The sequence below is a fragment of the Trichosurus vulpecula genome, chromosome 5 (genome assembly GCF_011100635.1).
Source record: "Trichosurus vulpecula isolate mTriVul1 chromosome 5, mTriVul1.pri, whole genome shotgun sequence".
Lineage (NCBI taxonomy): Eukaryota > Metazoa > Chordata > Mammalia > Diprotodontia > Phalangeridae > Trichosurus > Trichosurus vulpecula.
Genome location: NC_050577.1, coordinates 42,789,577 through 42,814,682, shown reverse-complemented (window position 1 = coordinate 42,814,682; position 25,106 = coordinate 42,789,577). Strand labels below are relative to the sequence as shown.

Sequence of the window (25,106 nt, the reverse complement as noted above, 5' to 3'; positions counted from 1 at the left end):
TGAGGATGGAAGCCAGACTGCAGAGGGTCAAGGAGAAAATGAGAATAGGGGAAGTGCACACATCCAGTGTGATAGTTTTCTCAACAGACAGAAACTGAAGATAGAAAGAGATGGAGATAATCAAGGTCATGGTGGGGATAGTGGTCATAAGGGACAGGGAAAGACGAGATAAAAGACTGAGCAGACAGAGGACTTTTAGAATTCATGAAAAATATGAAAGTGGAACACTTGGGGTCCATAGCAAGATCAAGGATATAATCTTTTTTTTTCTTTTTTCGAGGCAATCAGGGTTAAGTGACTTGCCCAAGGTCACACTGCTAGTATATGTCAAGTATCTGAGGCCAGATGTGAACTCGGATCCTCCTGACTTCAGGGCCAGCGCTCTATCCACTCAAGGACATAATCTTTGTTGTGTATAGCTGAGGCAGCATGGAGGCACAGGTCATATATGGAATGGGAAGCTGGGATGTTGGAGAGAGCTTCGATATGTATGCTGAAGTTCCCTAGTATGAGGGCAGGAGTTATGGCGGAAAGAGACTGAGACAGGCCCTAGATTCTCTCCCAGTCCAGTGTCCTAGGTTTGGATAGATATTCCCCACTGGGATATGAATTAAGCGATAAACGTGGCTCACATGAACCTCAACGAAGGGGAGGCTGCCGAATAATGGCAGCAGAGGGAGAGCCTGTAAGCGGCTCCCACCAAGATAAGTGAATGGGGGATGGGACGGTATGAAAAAAAGTCTAGCCAGTAGTAAAAAGGTGGAGAGGGGGACCAGGTCTCAGTCCATGTCAAAATATGAAGGAAGTGGCAAAGGAAGATATCTAAGGTGACAGGAAGTTTGTTGATTATGGAGCACGCACTTCAGGGGGCCTTAATTTTGACAAAGAAATTTCCTCACATCAACCCCGTGATGACGGGGTAATGCAAGTACTGTTCCCATTTTACAGATGAGGAAACTAAGACTTAAGAACCAAGACCTGGTAATTTGCCAAAGGTCACATAGTTGATAAATGTCAAGGGAAAATTTGATGCCAGGTGCCCCAATTCTAAATGTAGCAAATGTTCTGCCATCCTTTACCACCTCCCAGGACATGTAAGCGTCCTGCTTCTCTTGCTTTGAGAGTGGCGCAAAGTTTCCTTCAAGAATTGGCTTGTCCAATCCAGTGTGTAACAGTCCATATCTTAAGCAAAAATTTAACTCACATGGTTTATTTGGATAGTTCAAAAAGAAAGACTGAAATAAGACCTAGTGGCCAAAGGGAGATCTTCAATTTTGTTTTCAAATTGATTTTGTAATCAGAGAAGGAACCAGTAAGCTGAGAGCTTCTAAAAGAATGTCTGAAATCTGAGCTGAAAATATTTTGACATGAGATAGCCTCAAGATGACAACTCCCCACATCACAGATCCAAATGGAAATTTTACTAACAGCCATAAAAGCACCGCCCTCTATCAACCCCAATCAAATTCCAACCCCAAAGATGCAGCCCCAGCTAAACGTCAGAGACAGAGCTTTTACCTTGCAAATCCCTAATAATCCTCTGCAGCTGGCTTTCAGCACTTGATGCCATCATGAACAGCAGGTCTGCCCACACCACCAAACTCGCTACCAAGTCAGCAGAAGGATCAAAAGTTCATTTCAGCTGTGCATGTTCGCTTAGTGGAGGTCACTCTATTTCAGGGCATCTGAACATTGGGGAGAGGGAAACAGGTTAGCATACTAACAAAAATACATTATGATAAATACCCTATTCACCATCACTGCTTTAAAAAATCATCAGAGGCACTTATTTGGGGATAAAGTATTCTTTGATACGCATAAATTGGTTGCTTCCTGTGTTTCACCAGGGACTGGTCATCACAGAATCTCACCACAGACAGATCCAGATTTGCTTTTTGCCACAGAACATTCCAATGTGATGAGCTGGTTTAAAGCCAATGAACAAGATTAGCATAATAGCACGTGGTTTTCTTTCCTGGTTTCTATTTATTCCTCTTCTTCCCAAATGAAAAAAAAGTTGTCTAATCCTGTTTTTGTGCATTGTCTCTATCCTTGGAAAGAACTAAAAACCAAGCCATCTTTTAGGACTGTCCAGCTCTTCCATCTCAAAGAGTGCTGGACGTTCTGATAACAGGAGGCCCCACTAGATTTCTGTCCCTCATCTCCTACCCAATATCCTTCCCCCATTTTCCTTCTGAATTATACTAACCAGAAAATTTCCTCCAGCCAAGAGTGTGCGTAGCCTAGATGAACACAGGGCCCAGAAAGTATATTCCTTCAGTTTCTGAACTACTCAAACTCCACAATCTGGGCTGAAACATTCCTCCCGTTCAGTTCTCTATGGCCTAGCTGCCCAGAGTCCACAGCCTGATCGTTCTGGCATCCCGGCAAGCTTGCCTTCAGAGGCACTTTGGATTCCTGAAGTAAGTAAAGGACACCTCTCTATTTTAAGCTGCATTACCGAGTCTCTGCTGGTGACTGCGGAGTTAAGGACTATGCTTCCCTATCACTAAAGGCTGGCAACTCTCCCTGCAGACTTTCAGGTCAGACAGGTAATGCGATTTCATTTTGTTTTGTTTTTTGCTCTGGGCATGTTTTGTCCACACATCTTTGGCCATTATTATGTTTCAGAATTTCCTTTAATTAATGCAGGAGTTCTTAACCTTTTGGGTTCATGGATCCTTTTCTAAGGGTGGGGAAGAAGGGGCCCCCTTCTTAGAGTAATGTTTTTAAATGCATAAAATAAAGTACAGAGGATTACAAAGGAAACCAATTATACTGAAATACAATTGTCAAAATATATTTCTAAAAAACAAGGTCATAGACCCCAAGTTGAGAATCTGTGCTCTAAAGTGTCCACCACAAAGCAATGTTTTTTGCTGATATGAAAAAATCCTGAGACCTATGATCAGCAGTACCTCATAAAAACAACTTCCTCTAACACTCATTCTACTCAGATCAACAACCAGTGTGGTCAGGTCCAGCCATATTTCTGAAAAAAAAAAAAAAAACCCTGAACCAAACAAAAAAACCTCCTACTGCGTAATCAAGGCACTAAGTGACACAATGACTAACCAGGTGGGTAGGCCTGGAGTGAAGGAGACCTAAGTTCAAATCAAGCTTCATGCTCATACTGGCTTTATGATCCTGGCCAAGTCACTTAACCCATCTGCCTCAGTTTCCTCAACTGTAAAATGGGGATAATAAGAGCACCTACGTAACCAGGTTGTGAGGATCAAATGAGATTATACTTGTGAGAGCTTAGCACAGTGCCTAGCACACAGCAGGTGCTTCACAAATGATGATTCCCTTCCCCTTCCATCCCTAGCTTGTCCCAAAGTGTGTGACTTGGGAATCTATCATGCTGGGACCATTTCCTAACCTATGTTTAGAACCATTCCCTCTTCCCACCCCTAGTACCACTTACTTTAGGAATGAAAACTTAAAGTCTAGGAATCCACCCTTCCCTTTTTCTTCTCTCTCCTTTTCCCCTCCCCTCCTCCTCTTCCCCATCCTTCCTTTCATCCTTTCTCCTTCCTTCCTGCGACTGCCTAGACGATGCAGTGATAGAGACGTATGATGAGGCCACAGAGCCCGCCAAAGCGGACTTCGGATATCACAGGGCTGTGCCAGGACACGTGAGCTGACAGACACCAGTGCTGACTAGAAACTTCTGGAAAATGTGAACAAACTGACTAGCCTGAAGTATCTAGAAAGGAAAGATATTGCAGTAAACATGAGTAGAAACCTAAAGGCCTTAAACCAGAAATAAGGCAGGGCTTGGGCCTTATCTGGATCAGATCCCTGTAAATGAGGGGCAAGTAGCAGCTCTAGAGCAGGCAGCCTACAAGTTGGATGCATATTCAAAGAAACTAGAAGCAAAGTACAAGAAGTTAGGGAGGCAATGAAAGAATTCTCTAGCACAAAAACTTTAACCACAAGGATGTTTCATAAGAGCTGAAATGAGTGGATGGAATTTATCACACTTCCAATGCTTCCATTCCATAGAGGGAAGCGGTGCTTCTGATCCAAAGAGAATCCCAGCCACCATCTTTGATTGGATGTATAACCCTGACCACCCTTTGATGGTTTCCTAAAACTGTACCTGAAACAGGAACTTCATCTTATCATGTGCTTCATGGTGTTCCCGGGACCAAGGCTCAGAATCAGGACTGACTTGGTCTAGAGCAGGCACAGATGAGAGGCTCTGGTCTTCCTGTCTCCTCCCTCCTCCCCTTTCCCTAGGGATCCATCTGTGACTCTTTGTTCTGAATGTGCACACCCTTTCATAACCTGTTCTTGAACTTAAATAACAAATGCAGATTTATGACCCTTAAAAAAAAGTCTAGGAATCCACCCACATCAAGGCTCATCCTCCTTAAAAATATTTACATAAGTATTCCTAATGGGGAGGCTATGAATCACTGAGATGACACATCTCAGTGAAGATGACACACACGTGACTCCTATTTCAATTCTGATTTGCCCCACAGTGAATTCTAGGCCTAAACATTCAACTTCCTCAGCCTGAGTGTTAGATACACATTTGTAGATAGATCGATAGGCTGAAAAAAGGACAGGGGAAGCCATTTCCATCCTGACCTCTCTGGCTAGTTTTCACATTCATGAGCTGGGTCACCCTAAACTCCAATGGAGGGAATCAGGGACAAGAAGACACATCCTGAGGCTGAGGCTAGCTTTTGTTATGTGTGTGTATGTATGCAAACATATATATGTATATATATACACACACACATATATATGTATATACATAGATATCCATAAACATACACATATATACACATATACACTCATACACATACATGTAAGGCTATGTGATGCTCATTTCCTCCTATCGTCTATTTCTCCGAAAGTGGAAACCATCTTCCTTCATATGTCTAAGTCTTTCCACATTTTTCTATATCAACAAGCTTATCATTTCCTAAACCACAGCAATATTCCAACCCAATCACATACTATCTGAGAGATTGTCTGTGAAAGTTTTTTTCCCCTAATTTTCTGCATTCCTTCTATTCTTGGCTACATAGGTTTTACTGATACAAGGAAATTTAAATTAATCAAAATTGTCCTTTTTACACTTCAGCAATGTTTTCACCTTATAATATAGTTTAAGGTCTGATACTGCTGAATCTACTTCCTTTACATCTTTTTTTTTGCTGGTTTCTTGGAAGTTCCTGACCTTTTGTTTTTCCAAATGAACTTTGTTATTATTATTTTTAACTCAGTAAAACAAGTTTTTAGTAATTTAATTAGAATCACATTGAATAAATAGATTAGTCAGGTAAAACTGTTCTTTTAAAAATTATATTGGCTCTACCTACCCATGAACAATAAATATTACTTCAATTATTTAGATCTGAGTTTATTTGTGTAAAAAGCATTTTATGTTTATGTTCATATAGTCCCTGTGTCTGTTTTGGCAGGTATACACTCAGGTATTTTGTACTGTCTAGGTATTTTAAGTGGTCCAAAACAACACTGAAAAAATTACTGATACATAGTATAGTTTATTTTTCACTTTTGATTAAATCTATTTTAACTTTGTCTGAGATCATGATTACTATCCACGCTTTTTTTTTACATACTAAATTCTATTTCTGCCCTTTATTTTATCTTTGTATCTCTCATTTTTATGTTTCCTCTGAAAGCAATATATATGTGTGTGTGTGTGTGTGTGATATATATATATATACATATATATATGTATATATATATATATATATATACATACACACACATATTACTTCTCCTCGATCTTTCTCCAGATCAGTTGTTTTTCTGCTGAGATGTTTCATTTCTCTTCTATTTTTTCATTCTTTTTATTTTGTTACATGATTTCTTGGTGTCCAAGAAGGTCATTAGCTTCCCCATGCCCAATTCTAGTTTTCAAGGAATTACTTTCTTCCATAATTTTCTTGATACTTTTTTTTCTAATTCTTCCTTGATCTGTCTTATTTGATTTTTGAAGTCCTTTTTAAGTTCTTCTAAGAACCCTTTTTGTGCTTGGGACCATTTGACATTTCTCATTCAAAAAGGAGTGGATTTTTTAGCTTATCTTCCTCTGAATATGAACCCAAATCTTCTCTATCCTCATAGTAACTATCCACAGTTAGATTCTTTCTCCTTTGCTTACTCATTTTTTAAACTTATTTTTTGTTTTATCTTGCTTTTAGCAGTGAAGGTCTATGCTCAGCAATCTCTACTTACATAGTATGACTCAGTGTTTACACAGTCAATCAAGAGCCATGGCCCCTTACATTTACCACAAATCACAGCACTATCCTTCAGAAAACTACCCAAAGCTTGGGCAGAAGCAAAGTACACCCTCTCTCTCTCTCCCTCTCTCTCTCTCTCTCTCTCTCTCTCTCTCTCTCTCCCTCTCTCCCTCTCTCTTTCTCACCCCCTCCTCCCTGTGTGTGTGCGTGCACGCGTGTCCATGCATACACACGCCTATACACATATATAACCATATTACTGTTATACATAATTGTATAATTAACAAAATTAACCAACATACTGAAAATCTCTGTAACACAGTGTTCTACAAATTATCTATATAGGCAGTGTTCTACACCCAGAGGCCCACAGCCCCCCTCCTTGGCAAAGAAGTAAGGGGAAGACTGCAAAATTGTTGCTGTTTGGGTTTTTAATAAAAGGCTGTTTTTACCATCAAGGTCAATAAAACCAGTCTCTTCAGACTCTGACATCACAGGTCCACACATACTTAGGTTTTTTTGTTCAGTCACTTCAGTCATTTGTGACCCCATTTGGAGTTTTCTTGGCAGAGATACTGGAATGGTTTGCTATTTCTTCCTCCAGATCATCTGACAGATGAGGAAGCTGAGGCAAACAAGGTGAAGTCACTTGCCCAGGATCACACAGCTAGTAAGTTACTGAGGCCAGTCCTCCTGACATATATGTGTTCACGCATGTATGGGTATATATGCATATATGTATACGCATGCATATCTATGTATATACATGCATATACATGCTTATAGAGGAGGTTAAAATGGCACTAGTGAGTCAGCCATCACCAAAGAGAATAAAGACAGGGAAAACAGCTAGAGTTGTCCAAGTCTACAAAGAGGGGATCTCTGCTGGGAGGGACAGAATTGCTGGGGCACTCAAAGATTAATTTGCAACATACCTAAAAGAGGGAAATATATTAACAAATGGACAAAATTTCAGACTTTATTCATGCTGAGAAAGATGACCAAGACAATATTGCAACTAGCGATGTATAACCTTTCTTTCCCATCTCTACACAAACAGAGAAATGTATGATAGTAGACTGGTCATGAGGTAAAGGTGAGGGGTAAGAGGAAGCCAGCCCAGCGGCGCCCCGGGTATCCTTGAAATCCCAAGGCAAAGAGGGAGAGGCCTCTAGCCCGTCAGGGGGACAGCCCTGTGCTAAGTGCTTTGCAATGATTATCTAATTTGATCTTCACAACAACCCTAGGAGGTAGGTGCTGTTATTAGTCTCATTTTACAGATGAAGATACTGAGGCAGGCAGCAGTTAAGTGACTTGCCCAGGGTCACATAGCATCTGAGGCCAGATTTGAACTCGGGCTTGAGTATCCTGAAGTATCACCAGCACCTAGCATAACTGAACTGATAAAATAAAAACAAGTCACAAACCCAGGGTTATCTCCATACCATAATGAGACACCCAAGTGGCAAGATTTAGTTGACGTTAACTCTTACTCTCAAGGCGCCATGTGAAAAGCAATGTCAGCAAAGGAAACCAACCATATCTCAGGATGATTTCAAAAAAGACACAATTGTCGGCCTGTCTCAACACCAATGTCACATGCTTATCTCCTCTGAGATGCCCTGCAACTGACCCACATAAGCAAGTGAAAAAATGGCTCTTTCTTTCTTTAAGAAGACAAGCTTGGTATTGACAGACAAGACAAGTATCCTGTTTTGTACTTTCCACACAACCCACAGGGTTCAAAGGTGTGAGACCAAGCAGTAGCTATGAACCTATAAGTGACCACATGATGAGCTATTCTATTGTGCTCATTACACAAGCTGCTTTCCCAATACTATTTATCATCTGCCGATAGAATGTAAACTCCTTGAGGGCAAGGCCTGTTTCTTTTTTTGTCTATGTAACCCCAGCGCTTAGCAAGCAGCTTCTAGTCACACTTGGTTGTTGTTGTTGTTCAGTCATGTCTGACTCTCTGTGACCCCATTTGGGGTTTTCTTGGCAGAGATACTGGAGTAGTTTGCCATTTCCTTCTCCAGCTCATTTTACAGATGAGGAAACTGAAGCAAACTTTTGGGTTAAGTGACTTGCTCAGGGTCACATAGCTAGTAAGTATCTGAGGCCAGATCTGGACTCTGATCTTCCTGACTCCAGGACTGGTAGTCTAGTCACCATACCACCTAGCTACCCATCTAGTCACACAATAGATGCTTAATAAATCCATGTTGCTTGAACAATATCCTTAAGCTCTGACATTCATTTTACATTTATATAGCTTTTCCTTTTATACTTCTAGTCTAATCACACCATTTCAGTAAGTAAACCAATCCTTCTTTCACAGACCTCTACTGAACACATCAATATTCTTCTATTTTCTTATTAAGTTAGTGAATAAGCATTTATTAAGCATCTACTGTGTTCCAGCACTGTGCTGACTGCTGGGGATACAAAGAAAGGCAAAAGTCAGTCCCTGCTCTCAAGGAGCTCCAGTCTAATGGAGGAGCTCACATTGACCAAGTCAACATTGAAAATAAAGCTGGCATTTCTACTACAAAGCCCATTATATACACTATCTCCTCTGACTCTCACAACCTCCCTGTGAAGGAGATAATATGTGTTCATTCTATTCCACCCAACCACAGTAAAGACAAAGGTGGCAAATGTCTACCAAACAAAGAATGAGTATCAAGGAAAGAAACAAGTTTAAACTTAGTTAGAAGCCAGGAATAGCATCTCTACAATGGCTGTGTTAAGGTAATGAGGTCATTCATTCTTTACCTACCTCCTCGGGCTCTGGAGACCCCCAGGTCTTCCCAGCTATGGGTTTAATGGTGGAAACAGCCCATTAATAGCCCCATACCACCCCTGCCAGAGATTGATTCAAGAGGATTGAGTCCTTCAGTCCAGGAGCAAGTGGCCAGAGGAACACTCGGGAGTGAGGTGTTTGCACAAGCATGACCATGATGCTCATTAAGAGACACAGTCCTTTAGACCTTTAATTAAATATGCTAAACAACTGAGAAGCTGAATCTTCCCAAACACGATAACTACTACCCCTTTCTGAGGGGAATCAGGTTTTATATCTATGCTAGAATCTCCTAATACTTCCACTGGCTTGCCCCTTGTTTTCCCTAACTGCATAATACTTTCTTCTGTGGTAGATGCCATCCAAGTCATATTTGATCTATATTGGCTAGATATTCATTTATGGTTTCAACTCAGTGACCTGGGTCAGCAGGATCATGAGTGACACATTCATCCGTGGTTTTGTTTCCTATAAGAGAAGGGGAGGAAGGGGAGGAGGATGGGGAGATGAAGGGGATAGGCCAATTATCTTTGTCAAGAGGTCAAATCTGGAATAAGGCCAAGGTGTGGCAGCCAGACTTATATAGTACAGGGTAAGAGCCATGGGTCTGGGAGTAATTGTGTTGGGACAAGAAAAGGAAGCACTGTGGCACTGCTGGGCCTGGTTCTCCCATCACTCCAGAGACTTAAGATCCTAACAAAGGTGTTCTTGGGATGAACACTTCCAATCTAAACACGAGAGCCTTACTGAGAGGGATTTAGTAAGTCACTGTTCAGGGCTCATACAACGAAGCATCCAAAACTTATTCCTCCAGGTACTCTGGAATATCTGTGGCTCCTCCCAGGTAGTCTAATTTCTGCTCAGGTAGGGGAAGATAAGTTATCTTCCAAACCCTAAATGTTCACACCTAGACTGGTAAAAATGAAAACAGAGTTGTAATAACAGTGAATATTAACAACAATTTTCAGCTGCCAGGGCAGCCAAAAGTAGCACCAGGTACCTGGGGGTTGAAAGCACAGTGACAAAGAGGTGCCATGGCTACCAAGTGCCTAACCTATGTCCTGAAGACAGAATCAAGGAACTCTCAGGCCCAGAATTCCTTGAGAAGTTCTCTTATCACCTGATTGTGACAAACCAGGCTCTTTCTATCAACTTATCATAAGAAATGATGAGCAGCGGTGGCACTTGCAATGAAGGTCTCTGGATTGCTCTGGATATAATTTATATGCTCAAGCAAATGATTTTTCTCAGGTTTTCTGACCCCTCCCCCTTCCCCCGCCCCCAGACTCTCAACAATAATATGTACTCTATTATTTGTTATTGCGTTTCTATCTTCCCTCCATTTGCCAGTGGGCAAATCCTGTCCAATTCTGGCAAACAGTTCAATTCAGTATGAAAATCTAGCCAAATGAACTCAGGAGCTGTGATTCTCTAATGCTCGAAGCGACACTAAGTCCTCATGTGTTTAAGCCCAAGAACTTTAACTCGCCTCTCTGTGGCCAAATGGCTGCGAATCTCTCTCTTTCTTTTCCCTGCTGTTATTATAGTGAAGCAAAATGGCTGAGAACAGACAGCAGAAGGAAAAGGAAGAAATGGCAAGGGGGGGGGGGGCCAATAACAGCCAGCCTGGATTTATTCAGCCATTAGTAATCTACAATTCTCTGTTTTGTGAGTATTTCATCTATACATGTGCCTACAGGGATTATCTGCATGGCTACCTCACCTCCACTTCAGAAGACTGTTGCTGGCATTCATGATCCATTAATCTAATGAGCAATTTGAGGGCACTGCCTTTGGACTCTTTTTGTATACCCAGAGCTTGGCCCAGTGCCTGCCACTTAATACATGTTTACAACTGAGAGACTGACTGGCAGAGATTACATTTTCCTAGCTAGGTGATGCCACAGTGCACAGAGCACTGGACCTGGAGTCAGGAAGACTCATCCCTCTGAGTTCAAATCTGGCTTCAGACACTTCCAAGCTGTGTGACCTTGGGCAAGTCATTTAATCCTGTTTGTCTCAGTTTCTCAACTGTAAAATGCATTGGAGGAAGAAATGGCAAACCACTTCAGTCTTTGCCAAGAAAACCCCAAATGGGGTCACGAGGAGGTGGGCACAGCTAAAAAACGACTGGACAACACTTTCCTTCATGAAATCTTTATAAATTTAATACACGAAAGTGGCACCAGATAGTGGCAAGGACATAGGATTGGGTGCCAAGAGACTTGGCTTCTAGTAACTTGTAAACTCTTAACTCTAGTAACTAGTAAATTGCCAGTAACTCGCTGTCTGATCCTGGGTACATGGATTACCCAGTCTGCCTCTTAGTTTCCTTTTCTATATAAGGGGGGGAGGAGGGGGCCTGAGCAGATATTCTTCACCACTTTTTGTATTATGGACCCAATTCCTCCACTTTGGCAGTGTCTGGTGAGACCCTACAGGCCCCTTCTCAGAATGTTCTCAAATGAGTAAGATAAAATACATAGGATTACCAAGGAAACCAAATATCCTGATAAAGTTATCTAAATATTTTTTTTAAGTTTATGAAGCCCAGATTAATAACCCCTAGATTAGATGATAATTTTCACATCTGAGGATCTATGACTTAGCACAACCTAATTGGGACAGGTAGGTAGTGCAGTGGATAGAGCATTGGGCTTTGAGTCAGAAAGACCTGAGTTCAAATCCAGCCTCAGACACTTTCTAATTCTGTGACCTGGAGCAAGGCACTTCACCCTATTTGCTTTACTTTCCTCATCTGTAAAACGAGCTGGAGAAGGAAATGGCAAAGCACTCCTGAATCTTTGCCAAGAAAACCCCAAATGGGGTGAAAAAGAGTTGGACACATCTGAAAAACAATTAAGAAACAACCTAATTAGCCAGAGCCACTCAGAAACAATTTGGCTGCTTATCTTCACATCCTAATTTGATTCTTTGATCTGATCAATAAAAAACAGGTCTTAGCAAAGTGTCCAGTGTTTGTGGGCATTTTACCATGCTTCTGACTGACCAGATACATTTGATTCTGTTCTGCCAATACCCAGGGAGCTCCAGGGCACAATGTAGCAGGGGCCCTGGACTCTGCAAAGTAAGGCCTATCCACATCAGCAAACAGAATTCACACCCTAAAAGAAAACTATATTTTCAGTCTGTCATCTGCAAAAGTTCCTCAAAGAAATTTCCACTAGTTCAACACAGAGTGCTGGAAAAACTCTAAGAAAAAGACAAGTGACTACGTGACAAACCTTGAAGTACACAGAAAGAAGTTGAACCTTCAGGATCTAAGAGAAAAAAAGACTAGGCTCTCCCAGGAAATCCTATCTGACAGATGCCCACTTCTGCAAATAACATGTTAAAAGAGAGAAAAATGTCATAAACACCATGAAAAGTAAACACCCTAAGCAAGACTGGATGTGAGGAACTTTTCAAGCTAATTATGATACCCAGCAACAGTGATAGCAAACAGCTGAGTCCAAAGAAACCAATGCTGGAAGTTTGGAAGGTAGGAGGGCTCACAGCTACAAGTCAGTCTCTCTCTTAATCACTGATTTTTCCATTGGTTTAAATTACACATAAATGATGTTTTCGTGGCTTCCTTCATTCATTTGATTGACTTAATTATTCATTTCACATTGTGTCAGGCACTGATCTTGTCACCTTAAATGAGGCCTATTTTAAATAGGTCAACCTGCACAAAGGGCAACATGGTGGGATGGAATGCATTTGGCTGGAATCCTCTTGAATGCTGGCTTCTAGAAATAAGGATCTATTACTGTGCCCCAAAGTATGGAGAAAGTCAACCTTAAAACATTCAATAGGCAGCGTTATGGAGGGAGAAACCAAGTAGGGGTTCAGATTCTCAGATCATTATTCTGATTTCAACAAGGTCTTACTATGAGACTTTCAGAAACCTCCTCAACCAATCTGGCATTCTACTTCTTCATTTGTAAAAACCACACAGTTTTAAGAACACATCTGTATACAAAGGGCTAAAAAACTCACATTTCTACCTACGGTGATTATTTTTACAGGAACAGTACACCTTATTAATCAAAAAACAAATGAGATGTAAAATTTGCCACCAGGCAAAATAAGGTTAAGTGAATGAAAATATTATAATTTCCAGGAAGCCTAGCATAACCTAGTGTAAGATAAACATAAAAATAATATATACTAATGCCAAGTGTTCAACATTAATTGCCAGAAGCAAAACCAGGTCCCATTAATTTCTAAGGCTCATTTATTCAATAAACATTTATCCAGACTCTACCCCGTATACAAACCCAGTCTATCTCTACATTCCAAGGACCAGAAAACTTTATAATGATCAAATTAGTTAAAAGGTGAATTGTTGTTGTTTAGTCATGCCCAACTCTTCTTGACCCCATTTGGGGTTTTCTTGGCAAAGTTACTGGAGTGATTTGCCATTCCTTCTCCAGCCCATTTTACAGATGAGGAAACTGAGGCAAACAGGGTTAAGTGACTTGCCCAGGGCCACACAGCTAGTGTCTGAGGCCAGATTTGAATTCAGGTCGTCTTGACTCCAGGTCTGGTCACTGCACCACCTAGCTTCCTACATCAGGAAAATGTAGGTGATTTAAAAGCAAAAGTCATCAATATGAATTAATTAAAAATTTATTAAAAAATAAAATAAAATGAGTTGGGGGGGGCGTAGACTAGTGGATTCCCTAAAGTCCTTTAAAACAATCAACAAATAAAAACCCTAGGAGTCTCATGGAAACCTAAAACATCAACTCTGGCATGTTGAAATTCAAAGAAACATATAAACAAACCCTAAATAATGCTTAGGCGTTTTAACTTTTGTAGAAACTGATTCAAGTAAGTTTTGTGCTCAACGTAGCGACCTTTTACAAGGGATCTTAGAACCAACTACTCTTTACCTACAATGCACAAGTCACAAGATCAGAGAATGGCAGATTTCAAATTGGAAGAAATCTCAGAGGTCATTCATTCCAATCTTCTCATTTTACAGGTGAGAATAATGAAGCTCAGAGAAGATAATTAACTTGCTCAAACTCACACAGATGATACACAGCAGAGTCAACATTTGAATCCAGATCTCTGACACCAAATTCATTGCTCTTTCTAAGGTATGGGCCCAAATGTGCCTAATCAAATACCTGTGACCAGTACACTGGATTACCTTTCATGATTTTAAATGGAAAACTAATAAAAAGAGATGTTAGTAATCTTTCAAAATTTAGGAGTTTTGACCTCTGTTTTGTTGTGGGGGATAGAATAAACAGTAAATATGTAAAAGACTCTAAAGTGGAGGTTAGGAGTAAGAAGGGAAGTGGGGAGAAGGATGTGGCTAAGCCACTGGCCCTGAGGCCCTGAGCCTCTGATACCTCACAAGCCAATATGTCTAAGGTGCCAACCTCTGCAACAAACAATGGAAATTTTCTAAATCCTATCACAGAAGTATCACTATCAGGCTCAGATACACATATCATGACCTTCAAACACATAAGATTCTATTCACTGACTAACAGGTAGTACTAATTTCAAAGGGGGTGCAGTAGATAAGAGTGCCGGCCCCAGAGTCAGGAAGACTTACCTTCCTGAATTCAAATCCAGCCTCAGACACGTACTAGCTGTGTGACCCTAGGCAGATCACTATACCCTGTTTACCTCAGTTTCCTCATCTGTAAAATGAGCTGGAGAAGGAAATGGCAAACCACTCCAGTATCTCTGCCAAGAAAACCCCAAATGGGGTCATGAAGAGTCAGACACAACTGAACAACGATAACTAGTTTCAAAAGGTTTTGCTTAAATATGGAAATCATTTAAGCCCATCCAAATGGAGCTTAGAACAAAACAACCCTTGCCTCGGTGAAAACAAGCTCAATTGTCTTTCTTGGTCTCTTTCCATATCACCAACACAAAGTTCTCCAAGACTGAACGCCTTTTAAGTGCCATAGACTAGACCCTCTTTCAAGTTACTAAAGTTGGCTTTCTCCGTCTATTCCTAGTAGTTCAAGTCACCACCTAGACCTGTAGACTTGAGTGTCCCGATCACCAAGGCCTGCAAGCTTGGCATTATCCTCAGCTCCTCACTCACACTCACCCCACATTCAATCCACTGCCAAATCTCACCATTTCATTCCTTTCTTGTCCCCTTTCAGCACTCATACAACCACCACCAAACATCTACCTGTACTGGGCTGTAACTAGTCTCCCAGCTGCCAAAGTGATTTTTCTAAATCTTAGATCAGACCATGTCACCCCACTGCTCAGTGAGCTCTTGTGGCTCCCTGTTACCTCTGGGAACAAACATGAAGCTCATTTGAACCTCTCCCATACTTGGCCCCTTCCTCCTTTTCCAGTCATCTCATACCTTACTCCCTCCCAGGTACTCTATGGCCCAACTACATTGGCCAACTTGCTGCTCCTCAAACATGAGGAACTTATCTCCCATCTCAATGTCTACAATGGCTGTCCACCATGGCTGGAAAGCTCTGTCTTCCTCATCTTCACCTCTAAGCTTCCTTCAAGAGTCACCTCAAAATTTACCTTCTGCAGGAGGAGCCTATTCACATCTGCTAGTGCATTCCCTTTTCTGGTTAACCTTGTATCTTCAGTTTATAGCTTTTATCTATCTAGTTATCCCCATTAGAGTACAAGCTCCTTGACCACAGTGACTGTTTTTGCCTCTCTTTGTATCGCTTGTTTGGCATAATGCCTGGAAGTGGTAACCCTTAATAAATCCCTGTTGACCTGGTTTTGAATGACCTTTTGGAGGATCATTCCATTCTGTGTTAAAAGAGCAGTACACTCTGCCTATCTTGGATCCAAGCTAATCAATTGTTTATGTAATTGTCTCTACTGAGGAACTTGTAGTCTCTCAAAGACGATTTTTAAACATAGTTAACCCTGGAAAAAAAAAGAATAAACACAAACACAATTTAATCCCTCAATCCAGCCAACAAAATCATTTTAAGTGTTATCAGCCCTCCCTGAAAGCAGAAGCCAGTAGTTAAAGAGACTCGCCACTAGGATGGGAACAGATATCAAACACAATCTAATCTCTTAGTTTGCAGATAACAGTTAGACATTAGCTGGTTAGGAAAAAGAATCCATACAGTCAGGAACCTTAACAGTAACCTTAACAGTAAACTTGGCCACTAGCCATTTGTTTCTATTTGTGCTTTTCCAGACCAAGGTCACGGCTAAAAAAAGCCTGGTTCTCTTAATCTTTCCTTCAGAGCACTAACTTCTTAATCATAAGTAGTATCTTCTGACACTCTAAAATACCGTCAGTGGGCAGCTGAGGTTCTCACCTAAACATCAACCTCATAGTGACACTTCCAAAGAGAACTACTTGTTCTCACCTAGCCCAAGGTATGTGACATTTGGGAAGTCCTGCTAAACCCATGTTCTTCGTAAATTTGATTACAACAATCCACACACATTTATTTTTGGATTTGGCTCAACTCAGGAGGAACCTCAGAGGGCATCTGATCTACCTTCATTACTCTCGAAGAGACCAGAGAGATGAAATAACCCACTGCTCAAAATTCAAGAATGAGTGAGGGTAACCGCCAGAAACAAAGCCCTGAGTCAGCCACCAGAGCCAGGATCAAGGAGGGTTGGATCCAAAGGAAGTTTTCCCTCCCTACTAGTGTCCTTCTGAGATTACCTCCAATTTCTACTGTATATACATAGTTGCTTGCATACAGTCTAGAGCAGGGGTGGGGAACTTTGGCCTTGAGGCGGCAGGTTCTCCACTCCTGGTCTAGCCCTATTAGATTCTAAGCTCCTTAAAGTCAGGGTGTTCTTTTTGTCTTTTTTTTTTTATCACCAGCACTTAGTCCATACCTAGTACACTGTAGGTATTTAATAAATACATGATGATGGTGGTGGTGATGATAATGCTGGTGGCAAAGACAGTAGGACATTCTGGGAAGGGCAAATTTTAAATCTGTGATGGCTGTCAGTATATTATTATTTTTCCTTGGTCAATAATATTCCTTCCTGTGATCAATACCGAAGTGCTTTGTAAACCTTAAAAGATCTATATGTTATCTTAATAAGAAGAAGAAGTATCACCAAATTAAAAGCATTAAGCATTTTGGTCCTCCAATTTCATACCCAATATGGGTAAAACAGTGGAAAACTAATGGGCCCAAGAAGTTGTCAACCTCTGAGGCATAAAGGGCCATAGAAATGTTAACACTGAAGAAGAAAACAACACTCATTAGCTGGAGGAAGAAAATTAAACTTGCAAAGAATGATTAGCATTGTAAAGTGAGTCCCCATAGGATGCTCACAAGCAAAGGATACCAAAGACCCACTTTGTAGCATCAGCTCCAAAATCAGGACCGAAGGAATATGGAACCCAAGGTTTGCTCCCCTGACATGCTGCAATCAGGCAGGGAGTAAGATAAATAAAATGGTGAGCAGGATTAAGCAGCTGGTGCAGGAGTTTAGTGTGATGTACAAGGGGCTTGGAGTGGGCAGATGACTAGTTCACAAGACCAGATTAACCAATGCTAATCCCATCTCCTATAAACCACTGACCCCATTTCTCTCAAAGGAGGAAGTATCTCTAGAAGTCAAGGCAAAGAGAGGACAGGTGTGGCTTCTGCTTAGGGCAGTTTCAACAAGTGTTAAAATCTTTTGGGGAGAGGGGTGTCTTTTTTGGGGGCCAGTTGGGGCAACCACAGAAGACAAGGGATGAATGTCAATGGATATTTATGCCACAAGTCAGAGAAATGCAGATGACCTGCTAATCACATGTTTTTCTGGTTACAAATCCGGAGCAGATTATTGGTATCCAAATATATAGACTATAGTCATTTAGGCTAGAACGGTTTTACTAACTAAACTATTCAAGCTAACATGGGTCTGCCCAAGGAGTTATAAAGGCCCAGGGCAGGGTAGTACAGTGGAAAGAACACTGGTTCCAGGATATGCCTACTACCTGTGTGATTTGGGTACATCACTTAAAACTCCTTGGGCCTCAGTTTCCCCATTTGTAAAGTGAAAGTAATTGGACTAAATGGCCTTTGGGCACTAGATCTAGGAACCTAATTCACTGCAAATCAATGTTAATTCCTGCAGTGGATACTGTTACCACTCTATTGTCATTAGCAATATTTCCATATTATTATCAACATTCCCAAATTACTCTCTGGGCCCTATCCCTATAAATACTACTTAAATAATATTATGCAGGGGCCAGTTAGGTAGTACAGGAGATAGAGCCCCAGGCCTGGAGTCATGAAGAATCAAGTTCAAATCTGGCCTCAGACAGTAGCTGTGAGACCCTGGGCAAATCACATTAACCCTGTTTGCTCAGTTCCTCATCTACAAAATGGGCTGGAGAAGGAAATGGCAAACCACTCCAGTATCTTTGCCAAAACCCTCAAATGGGGTCACACAGAGATAGACACAACTGAACTGAAATATTATGTACAATCTACATTAAAATAGCACTTCATAATCACTGTTTTACAGATGAAGAAACTGAGGCCCAGGGAGGTTAAATAATTTATCCAAAGAGTTATTACCAAGACTGGCTGCAGTTCTGATATCCAGACTGATTGATGTTCTTTCCACTAAACCACACTGACTTCCTATTTTGGTTATCCTTTATTTTTAAAAAGGACATTCTGCCAGGCAAGTAAACAGCTTTAACACTACTGGAAGTGCGGCTTACAAATTTAAAACCCTGCCTGGCCTGTGTAACTGGGGCCTTCCAACAAGCAACATGGGTGTGTCAGAGGAAATGGAAATGGGCCATCCTGCAGTGATCTCGAAAAGCAAATGGAAGATTCCCTGCAAGTTGATCCTATAATGGCTTATCACATGACTGTCCCAGGAAGACCAGTCAAATGCAAAGAGGCAAGACAAGTAAAAGTTGGCGTTATCTTAGCCTCGGTTATTGGTTTTGGAGCACAACTTGAGTTTTATGACACAGCTGATTATGGAAAATGGTTCCTCGAAGCAAGCCTAATCAGTAGCACATAATCATGAGATGGTATAATCAGTGACACCAATAACCGTTTTGCCTCACGTTTACATCTTGGAGCAAAGAATAAATTTGTCCACAAAGAATAAGTCCACCAGAAAGTTTCTTGCAATTAATTACACAGCAAATCCCAACTCACTCGTCTGAGCAAGTTGCTTCATCTTTCTCGGCCTCATTTTCCTCTTCTGTAAAAATAAGAAGGTTGGGCTAAGTGACTTCTAAATTCCTTTCAGCTCTAAATCGATGAGCCTACAAACTTTATTGTACTGCCCCAAAGTATAAAGAAATCTAAGCCTCGGGCGTTTGACCACATTTGACCCTCAGAGACAAGAAAGGTGCTTGGTAATGGTCTCGACTTCAGAGTACCTCGGTGCAAAACCTGCCTAAGACACTTCCTAGCTATTTGACCCTACACAAGCCATTTAATTTCTTTGTGCCTCAGTTACACCCCCCCGCCCTTTTTTTTTTTTTACAGAAGAAACAAAAATGTAAACAAAACGAAGGGGTTGGACTCCAGCTCTCTTCTCACTCTAAACTATGATCCTCCCACTCCCCAAATCAAAGGCAGCCTGTGTGGAGTTAGCTGGTGTTCCCACAATGTAAACTTTAAAATTCATCCCGGCGTTTTCTAGCTCGATCCAGGCGTCCAAAAAGAGGTCGAGATAAGGCTCTGCCCGGTTGCAGAGGAAGACCGTCGGTTTCCTGATCGGAAAAGTTACTGGGGTGAAATGCCAAGGGCTCGGACAGCTGCAGAGCGCTAGGACAGTGCAGGGCGAGCCCAGTGCCGGGAAGCGGGGGAGGGTCAGGACGGGCGCCCTTGCCCTCGTCCCCCGCCACTCTGGTTGGCTGTCATCTCCAGCCCGGGGAGGTGAGGGTGGGCAGCGGGCTGGGATGGAAAGAAAAAGTCGTTTTCTCCCCAACTCGGGCTGCCGCACGGCGCTCGCGCTCCCAAGAAGGGGAAGAAGGGAGGTAAAGCAGCTTCGAGCGAGCGAGCGGAGCCCAGCACTGGGGAAAAAAGAGGGAGGAAGCGCCGAGCTGCGGCTGCCGGGGCGGGGGCGGAGGACGCGGCCGCCCGCAACAAGTGACGGGGAAACCAACTCGCAACTGGAGTCTCTGCCTCGTTGGGGGCAGCCCCTACCGCAAGCCTGCCGTAGGAACCTCTGCTAAAGAAGCCGGGGCCCGGCCCTGGCCGCCCGGCGTCACTTACGGGAGTTCAGGTCCCCAGTCACCCCTGCTCAGAAACTTTGTGTCCACGGGCTGGACAAGCGCAGGACCTCGACGCAGGCAGCCATGACACGGTGCGCCCGGCAGAGGGCTCGGGACTACAACTCCCAGCGTCCCTCGCGGGGGGACTCCGCTCCCGGCATTCCCGCGGCAGCCTCCGGCTCCCCCGCGCCCCTCCCTCCTCCTGCTTCTCCTGCTCCATCGCACCAGCGCTTAGGCTTGTTTTCTCCAGTTGCCGGGAACCTCAGTTTCCTCCTCTGTGGGGCCCAAAAATGGGCGGTTGGGACTAGATGCCTTCCCTGTCTAACTCTGCTTCTGCTGCCTGTCCTTCGTTCTCGTGTCGCACGTGTTTATGAGGGCGGGGTGTTGTAATGGATAGAGAACCCACCTCAAGTTCAGGAAGATGCGAGTTCAAATTCTGCTTCTGACCTAAGGCAGACCCTCCAGGCTGAGGATACAGAGGGTCTTCATAGTCTCAGTGAAGCTTTAAGTAAGCTATTAAAAGGAAGAATAGGTGATGTCCTGCCTTAGCAGAGAGAGTTCCTGACTTGGAGGTTCTCTGTACCTCCTTGCAATTATGACACTTCTAAGATTTGCAGAACGCTTCCCTTACAACGTCTCAATAGATTCTTTGCAACAAGGTTTTCCCTCTTGTGTAACTTTCCCTTACACAATCTGCTTGGATTCTTTGCAACAATGTTACCCTGTCGGTGTAAGTTTCCCTTACAAGATCTCATTGGATTCCTTGCAACAATGTTTTCCGGTCTGTGCTAGGCGTCCAATAAAAATATGGCACCTGCCCTCAGGGAACTTACTGGAAGCGAGGAGGGAAATAGGGGGCAGCAGGAACATAGAAAAAGGAATACAAAAGGATGCAAAGTATGATTTCTCATGCGTGATTGGTATCATTGCTTGCCTTCTGACTGGGTGGGAGAAGGGCTACAGGAAGAGAATTTGGGACTCAAAATTTTTTGTAAAAGATGAACGATCAAAATAAATAACACAAAATTTTTAAATTATACAAGATAGTTTAATGGTGGAGTACAAAGATCTAAAATAAAGTGCAGTTAGCTTATCAAAAGAAGTTTCCGAGAGCACACTGGTCTTAAGATAGGGATCAGATAAGGTTACGGGAGGGTGGAAAGGAGCAGGAAGTGGTCCTCTTGTTTCTGCTTCTTAGGACGGGAGGGTAGCTAGAAGGAAGTATAGAAGTCACCAGGTTCACCTTCAACTTGCCCAGCATGACATAAGTAGTGACAGCAATATTGTGCACATCTAAAGTAATATTAACTTCTCCATCAGAAAGCTATACTGCCTGTAAGAAAGCCCCTCTGCCTGAACAACCCTAGTAACGTCCTTGCATGCCTGCTCTTGAAGGCCTTTACTCTCAGTTGGGTGGAACTGAACCCCACCCTGGGACCTTACCCCATAAACAAAGCCAGCTTGAGCCAAATCAGCTGCCAAAGTGGCTGCGAATGTCCCTGGGTCCCTCAGTTGGATATATGGAGATTTAGATCATGAAGAATTAAAGAGAAACCCCCAAAACAGGATGAAGTGGGTTTCCTTGCCAGGATTGCTGAGGGCAGCTGGAGTCTCATGACCAGACCTCAGTCAGACATCCACATATTCAGACATGGGTGACCCCGGGATGGCCTGGAGTCAGAAAGACTCATCTCCCTAAATTCAGTCTGGCCTCAGACACTTCCTACCTGTATGACTCAAGGCAAGTCACTGAACCCTGTTTGCCTCAGTTTCCTCATCTGTAAAATGAGCTAGAGAAGGAAGTGACAAATCGCCCAAGAAAAGCCCAAATCCAGTCACAAAAAGTTGTATGCAATTGAAAAATGACTCAACAAGACAGCATGAGAGAAGCCCAGAAAAATAAGGCAGCTGTCCTGTCCTGTCATCTTGCTATAGATCTCCATGGAGAGAAATGATGAACTCTGCATACGAATTGAAACATGCCCTCTTTATTTTTCTTGCAAGTGTATGTGTGTGGTTTTGCCACATGGCTAAAATGGAAATATGTTTGCATGACTTCACATGTATGATTGATATTATATTGCTTGCCTTCTCAATAGGTGGGAGAGGGGAGGGTGCGAGGGAGAGAATTTGGAGCTCAAAATTTTAAAAGATGAATATTAAAATGTTTTCAATTTGATTGGGAAATATTTAACAAAATAAATAAAAAATATAATACAAAAAACCCACTGGTCTCCCACAAAACAATATTTTAGGAAAGGATTAATCACAAGACCTCAGAGTGGATTGAACTTCTAAGCCTTCTAGTCTATCCTGTAGCTAAAGGAGAATCCACTTTCTCACATATACTGACAAGGAATCAGCCAGTCTTTGGTTGCAGATCTCCAGTCAGAAAAAACTTTCCACCACTTAAGGTTGCCCATTTCCCTTTTGGAGAGCTGGGAACTTGATTTTTGTTTTTGAGCCTAAATCTGTCTCTATAACTTTTACCTAATGCTTCTGGTTCTGCTCCTTGGGGCCAATCAAAAAACAAACAAATAAAACTAATCTCTCTTCTACAAGAAACCTCTTAAAATACTTGAAGACAATAATCATGTCTTCCAAATCTTCCCTTCTCTGGGACTCATGCCCCTAGTACCTTGAGCAGTTGTTATGGTTTAAACTTGAGGCCATCCACTATCCTGGCCACTTTTTTCTGGCCACTCCGCAGCTTGTCAATGTCCTTCCTAAAAGGACCACCCAAAATGGCAGTGGCCTAAAATGAACACAGTATTCCAGATGCATAGTCTGACCAAGACAGAGTAGAACAGGCCCATTACCTCTTTATTCTTGGAAGCTAAGCCTCGCTTTGTATAGCCTAAGATGGCATTCAATTTCTTGTTATGTCTCACTGTTGATTCATATAGAGCTTTCATTGTAATCCATGAAGACCCTTAGATCTCATTCAAATAAAGTGCTGACTAGTTCCCATCATGTATTTGGGGAGTTGATTTTTTGAACCTAAGGATAATACTTCAGATTTATTCCTATGACATTTCATCCTATTAGGTTCAACTGAATGTTGTAGCCTATTGAGATAGATCCCTTTGAATGATAGACATCATCATGTATTTAAAGGGGGTGAGAGGGATTATATTTGAATAAATATATTTCATATATTAATTATATGTGTGTATGTATGTTTGGGCCTCCAGGGAAGAATTTTCAAGTATTTAAAGGTCTGCCCCATAGAAAAAGGGATTAGACTTATAATGTTTGGCTCTGGAGAAAAGAATTACTTGATACAATGGGCAGTAGTTTCAATGAAATCAATTTAAATATGATATAAGGAAACCTTTTTTAAAAAGCAAAATTATTGTTGTCACTCAGAAATTCTACGATTCCCTTCTTCGGTAGAGTCACTTAAAACCAATTCACTCACATGTCATGGCATTGCCTCCCTGATGTCATGGTCCCCTTGGAGAACAAGGGACAAGTATATGGTAGGTAATGGAGGGAGAGGGGAAGCAAGTTTTGAGAGGTCAAATAGGGGGAATGTATTATGGCCCAAATCTTGTTTGTAAAGTAGAAGACAAAGTCAGTCACCAAGACGGGAAGCTGGTGGGAGTTGTTAGGGTTTACTACTATGGAGAGTGTGACTGAGATGCAACCAGAGAGGAGCAAAAGGATTATTCTGTGGGTGGGGAAGTCCCAGGCTTGATTAGATTCCAAAGAACTTTAGAGGATGAGGTTGAAGTGGTTCTGTGATTTCCTCCAGTACCTCAGGGTTGAGGATTGTCCGGGAGTAAACAAGAGGGCAAGGAATTCAATTGTGGAGGACGGTACCTTGATGAACTGGTTAACTAGAGGGGTCGTCATGACTTTGGAGAGAAGGAAAGGAAGCCACACAAAGTGTGATCAACTGGGAGAATAGGAAAAGATTCAGTCAGTCAGTTAGTCAATATGGATGGCTCTGGAGGGGAAACTGAGACTGGTGACTTTGCACAGCCCTGCCTCACTTAAATCTAGTTCACTTGCACATCATGGCATCACTTCCCTAATGTCATGCTCTTCCTCGAGAAGGACAAACAAAAAAGATTTACTAAGCATTGTGCCAAATTGGGAATACAAAAGCAAAAGACAGTCCCTGCCCTCAAAAAGCACATAATCTAATGATATAAATCTAGTGTAGCAGTTCTTAACCTGCAGTCCATGCAAGGAGTCCGTGGATAGATTTCAGGGGACCCATGAACTTGTATGGAAAAAATAATTGTATCTTTATTTTCGCTAACCTCTAACTGAAATGTAGCATTTCTTCCAATTAAAAACATGAGTCTGAGAAAGCTTCACTAGACTGCCAAAAGGGTCCATGACACAGCAAAGGTTAAGAACCTCTGAACCAGAGGTTGTGGTAAGGATGCAGCACAGATCTTAGAGGGGGTAAGGCAGAGGGAGAGATGGAAGGATGGGAGGCTATTGTCAGAAAAGGGAATTTCAGATGTAGGAGGAGATTTGGGTGATGGTGTGATCTTGGTTGTCAGTTCCCCTGTGGGTGATTCAATAGAATGGAGATGTAGCTCGTGGGAGTTGAAGAGTTGGAGGGCTGATAGTGTTAGATCATTAAGGTAAATATTAAAGGGCTCAAAGATAAAGGTTGCAGATAAGAAGAGTGTGAGTCAGGGACTCATTTAAGAAAATGGGAGATATATCTGATTGCAAAAAAATATCAAAACAGATTGGCATATGAAGATAGAATAAGAGAGGGAAGGGAAGGTCTAGGAGTGGCAGTGAGGATAAAAAAGGATTTCGACTCTACCTTTTGGCTCTGCTTTTTAGGGAGAAGATGGGGGAAAGAATAGCCAGCACTTTCCCTTTAGGAGAAAGC

The 25,106-nt window shown here is 42.1% G+C and overlaps 1 protein-coding gene across 1 annotated transcript in view; it reads right to left on the bottom strand.

Annotated features, from left to right (window-relative positions):
* FYCO1 (FYVE and coiled-coil domain autophagy adaptor 1) overlaps nucleotides 1-20,342 on the bottom strand; it is a 101,141-nt gene extending 80,799 nt beyond the window's left edge. The window contains exons 1-2 of the mRNA XM_036762008.1: nucleotides 20,244-20,342; nucleotides 1,519-1,685 (exon numbers count right to left, since the gene is read on the bottom strand). Of these exons, the coding sequence (XP_036617903.1) occupies nucleotides 1,519-1,573 (55 nt within the window). The 5' untranslated portion in view covers nucleotides 1,574-1,685; nucleotides 20,244-20,342. The remainder of the gene's footprint in view (nucleotides 1-1,518; nucleotides 1,686-20,243) is intronic.
* Between the last annotated feature and the right edge of the window lie 4,764 nt (nucleotides 20,343-25,106).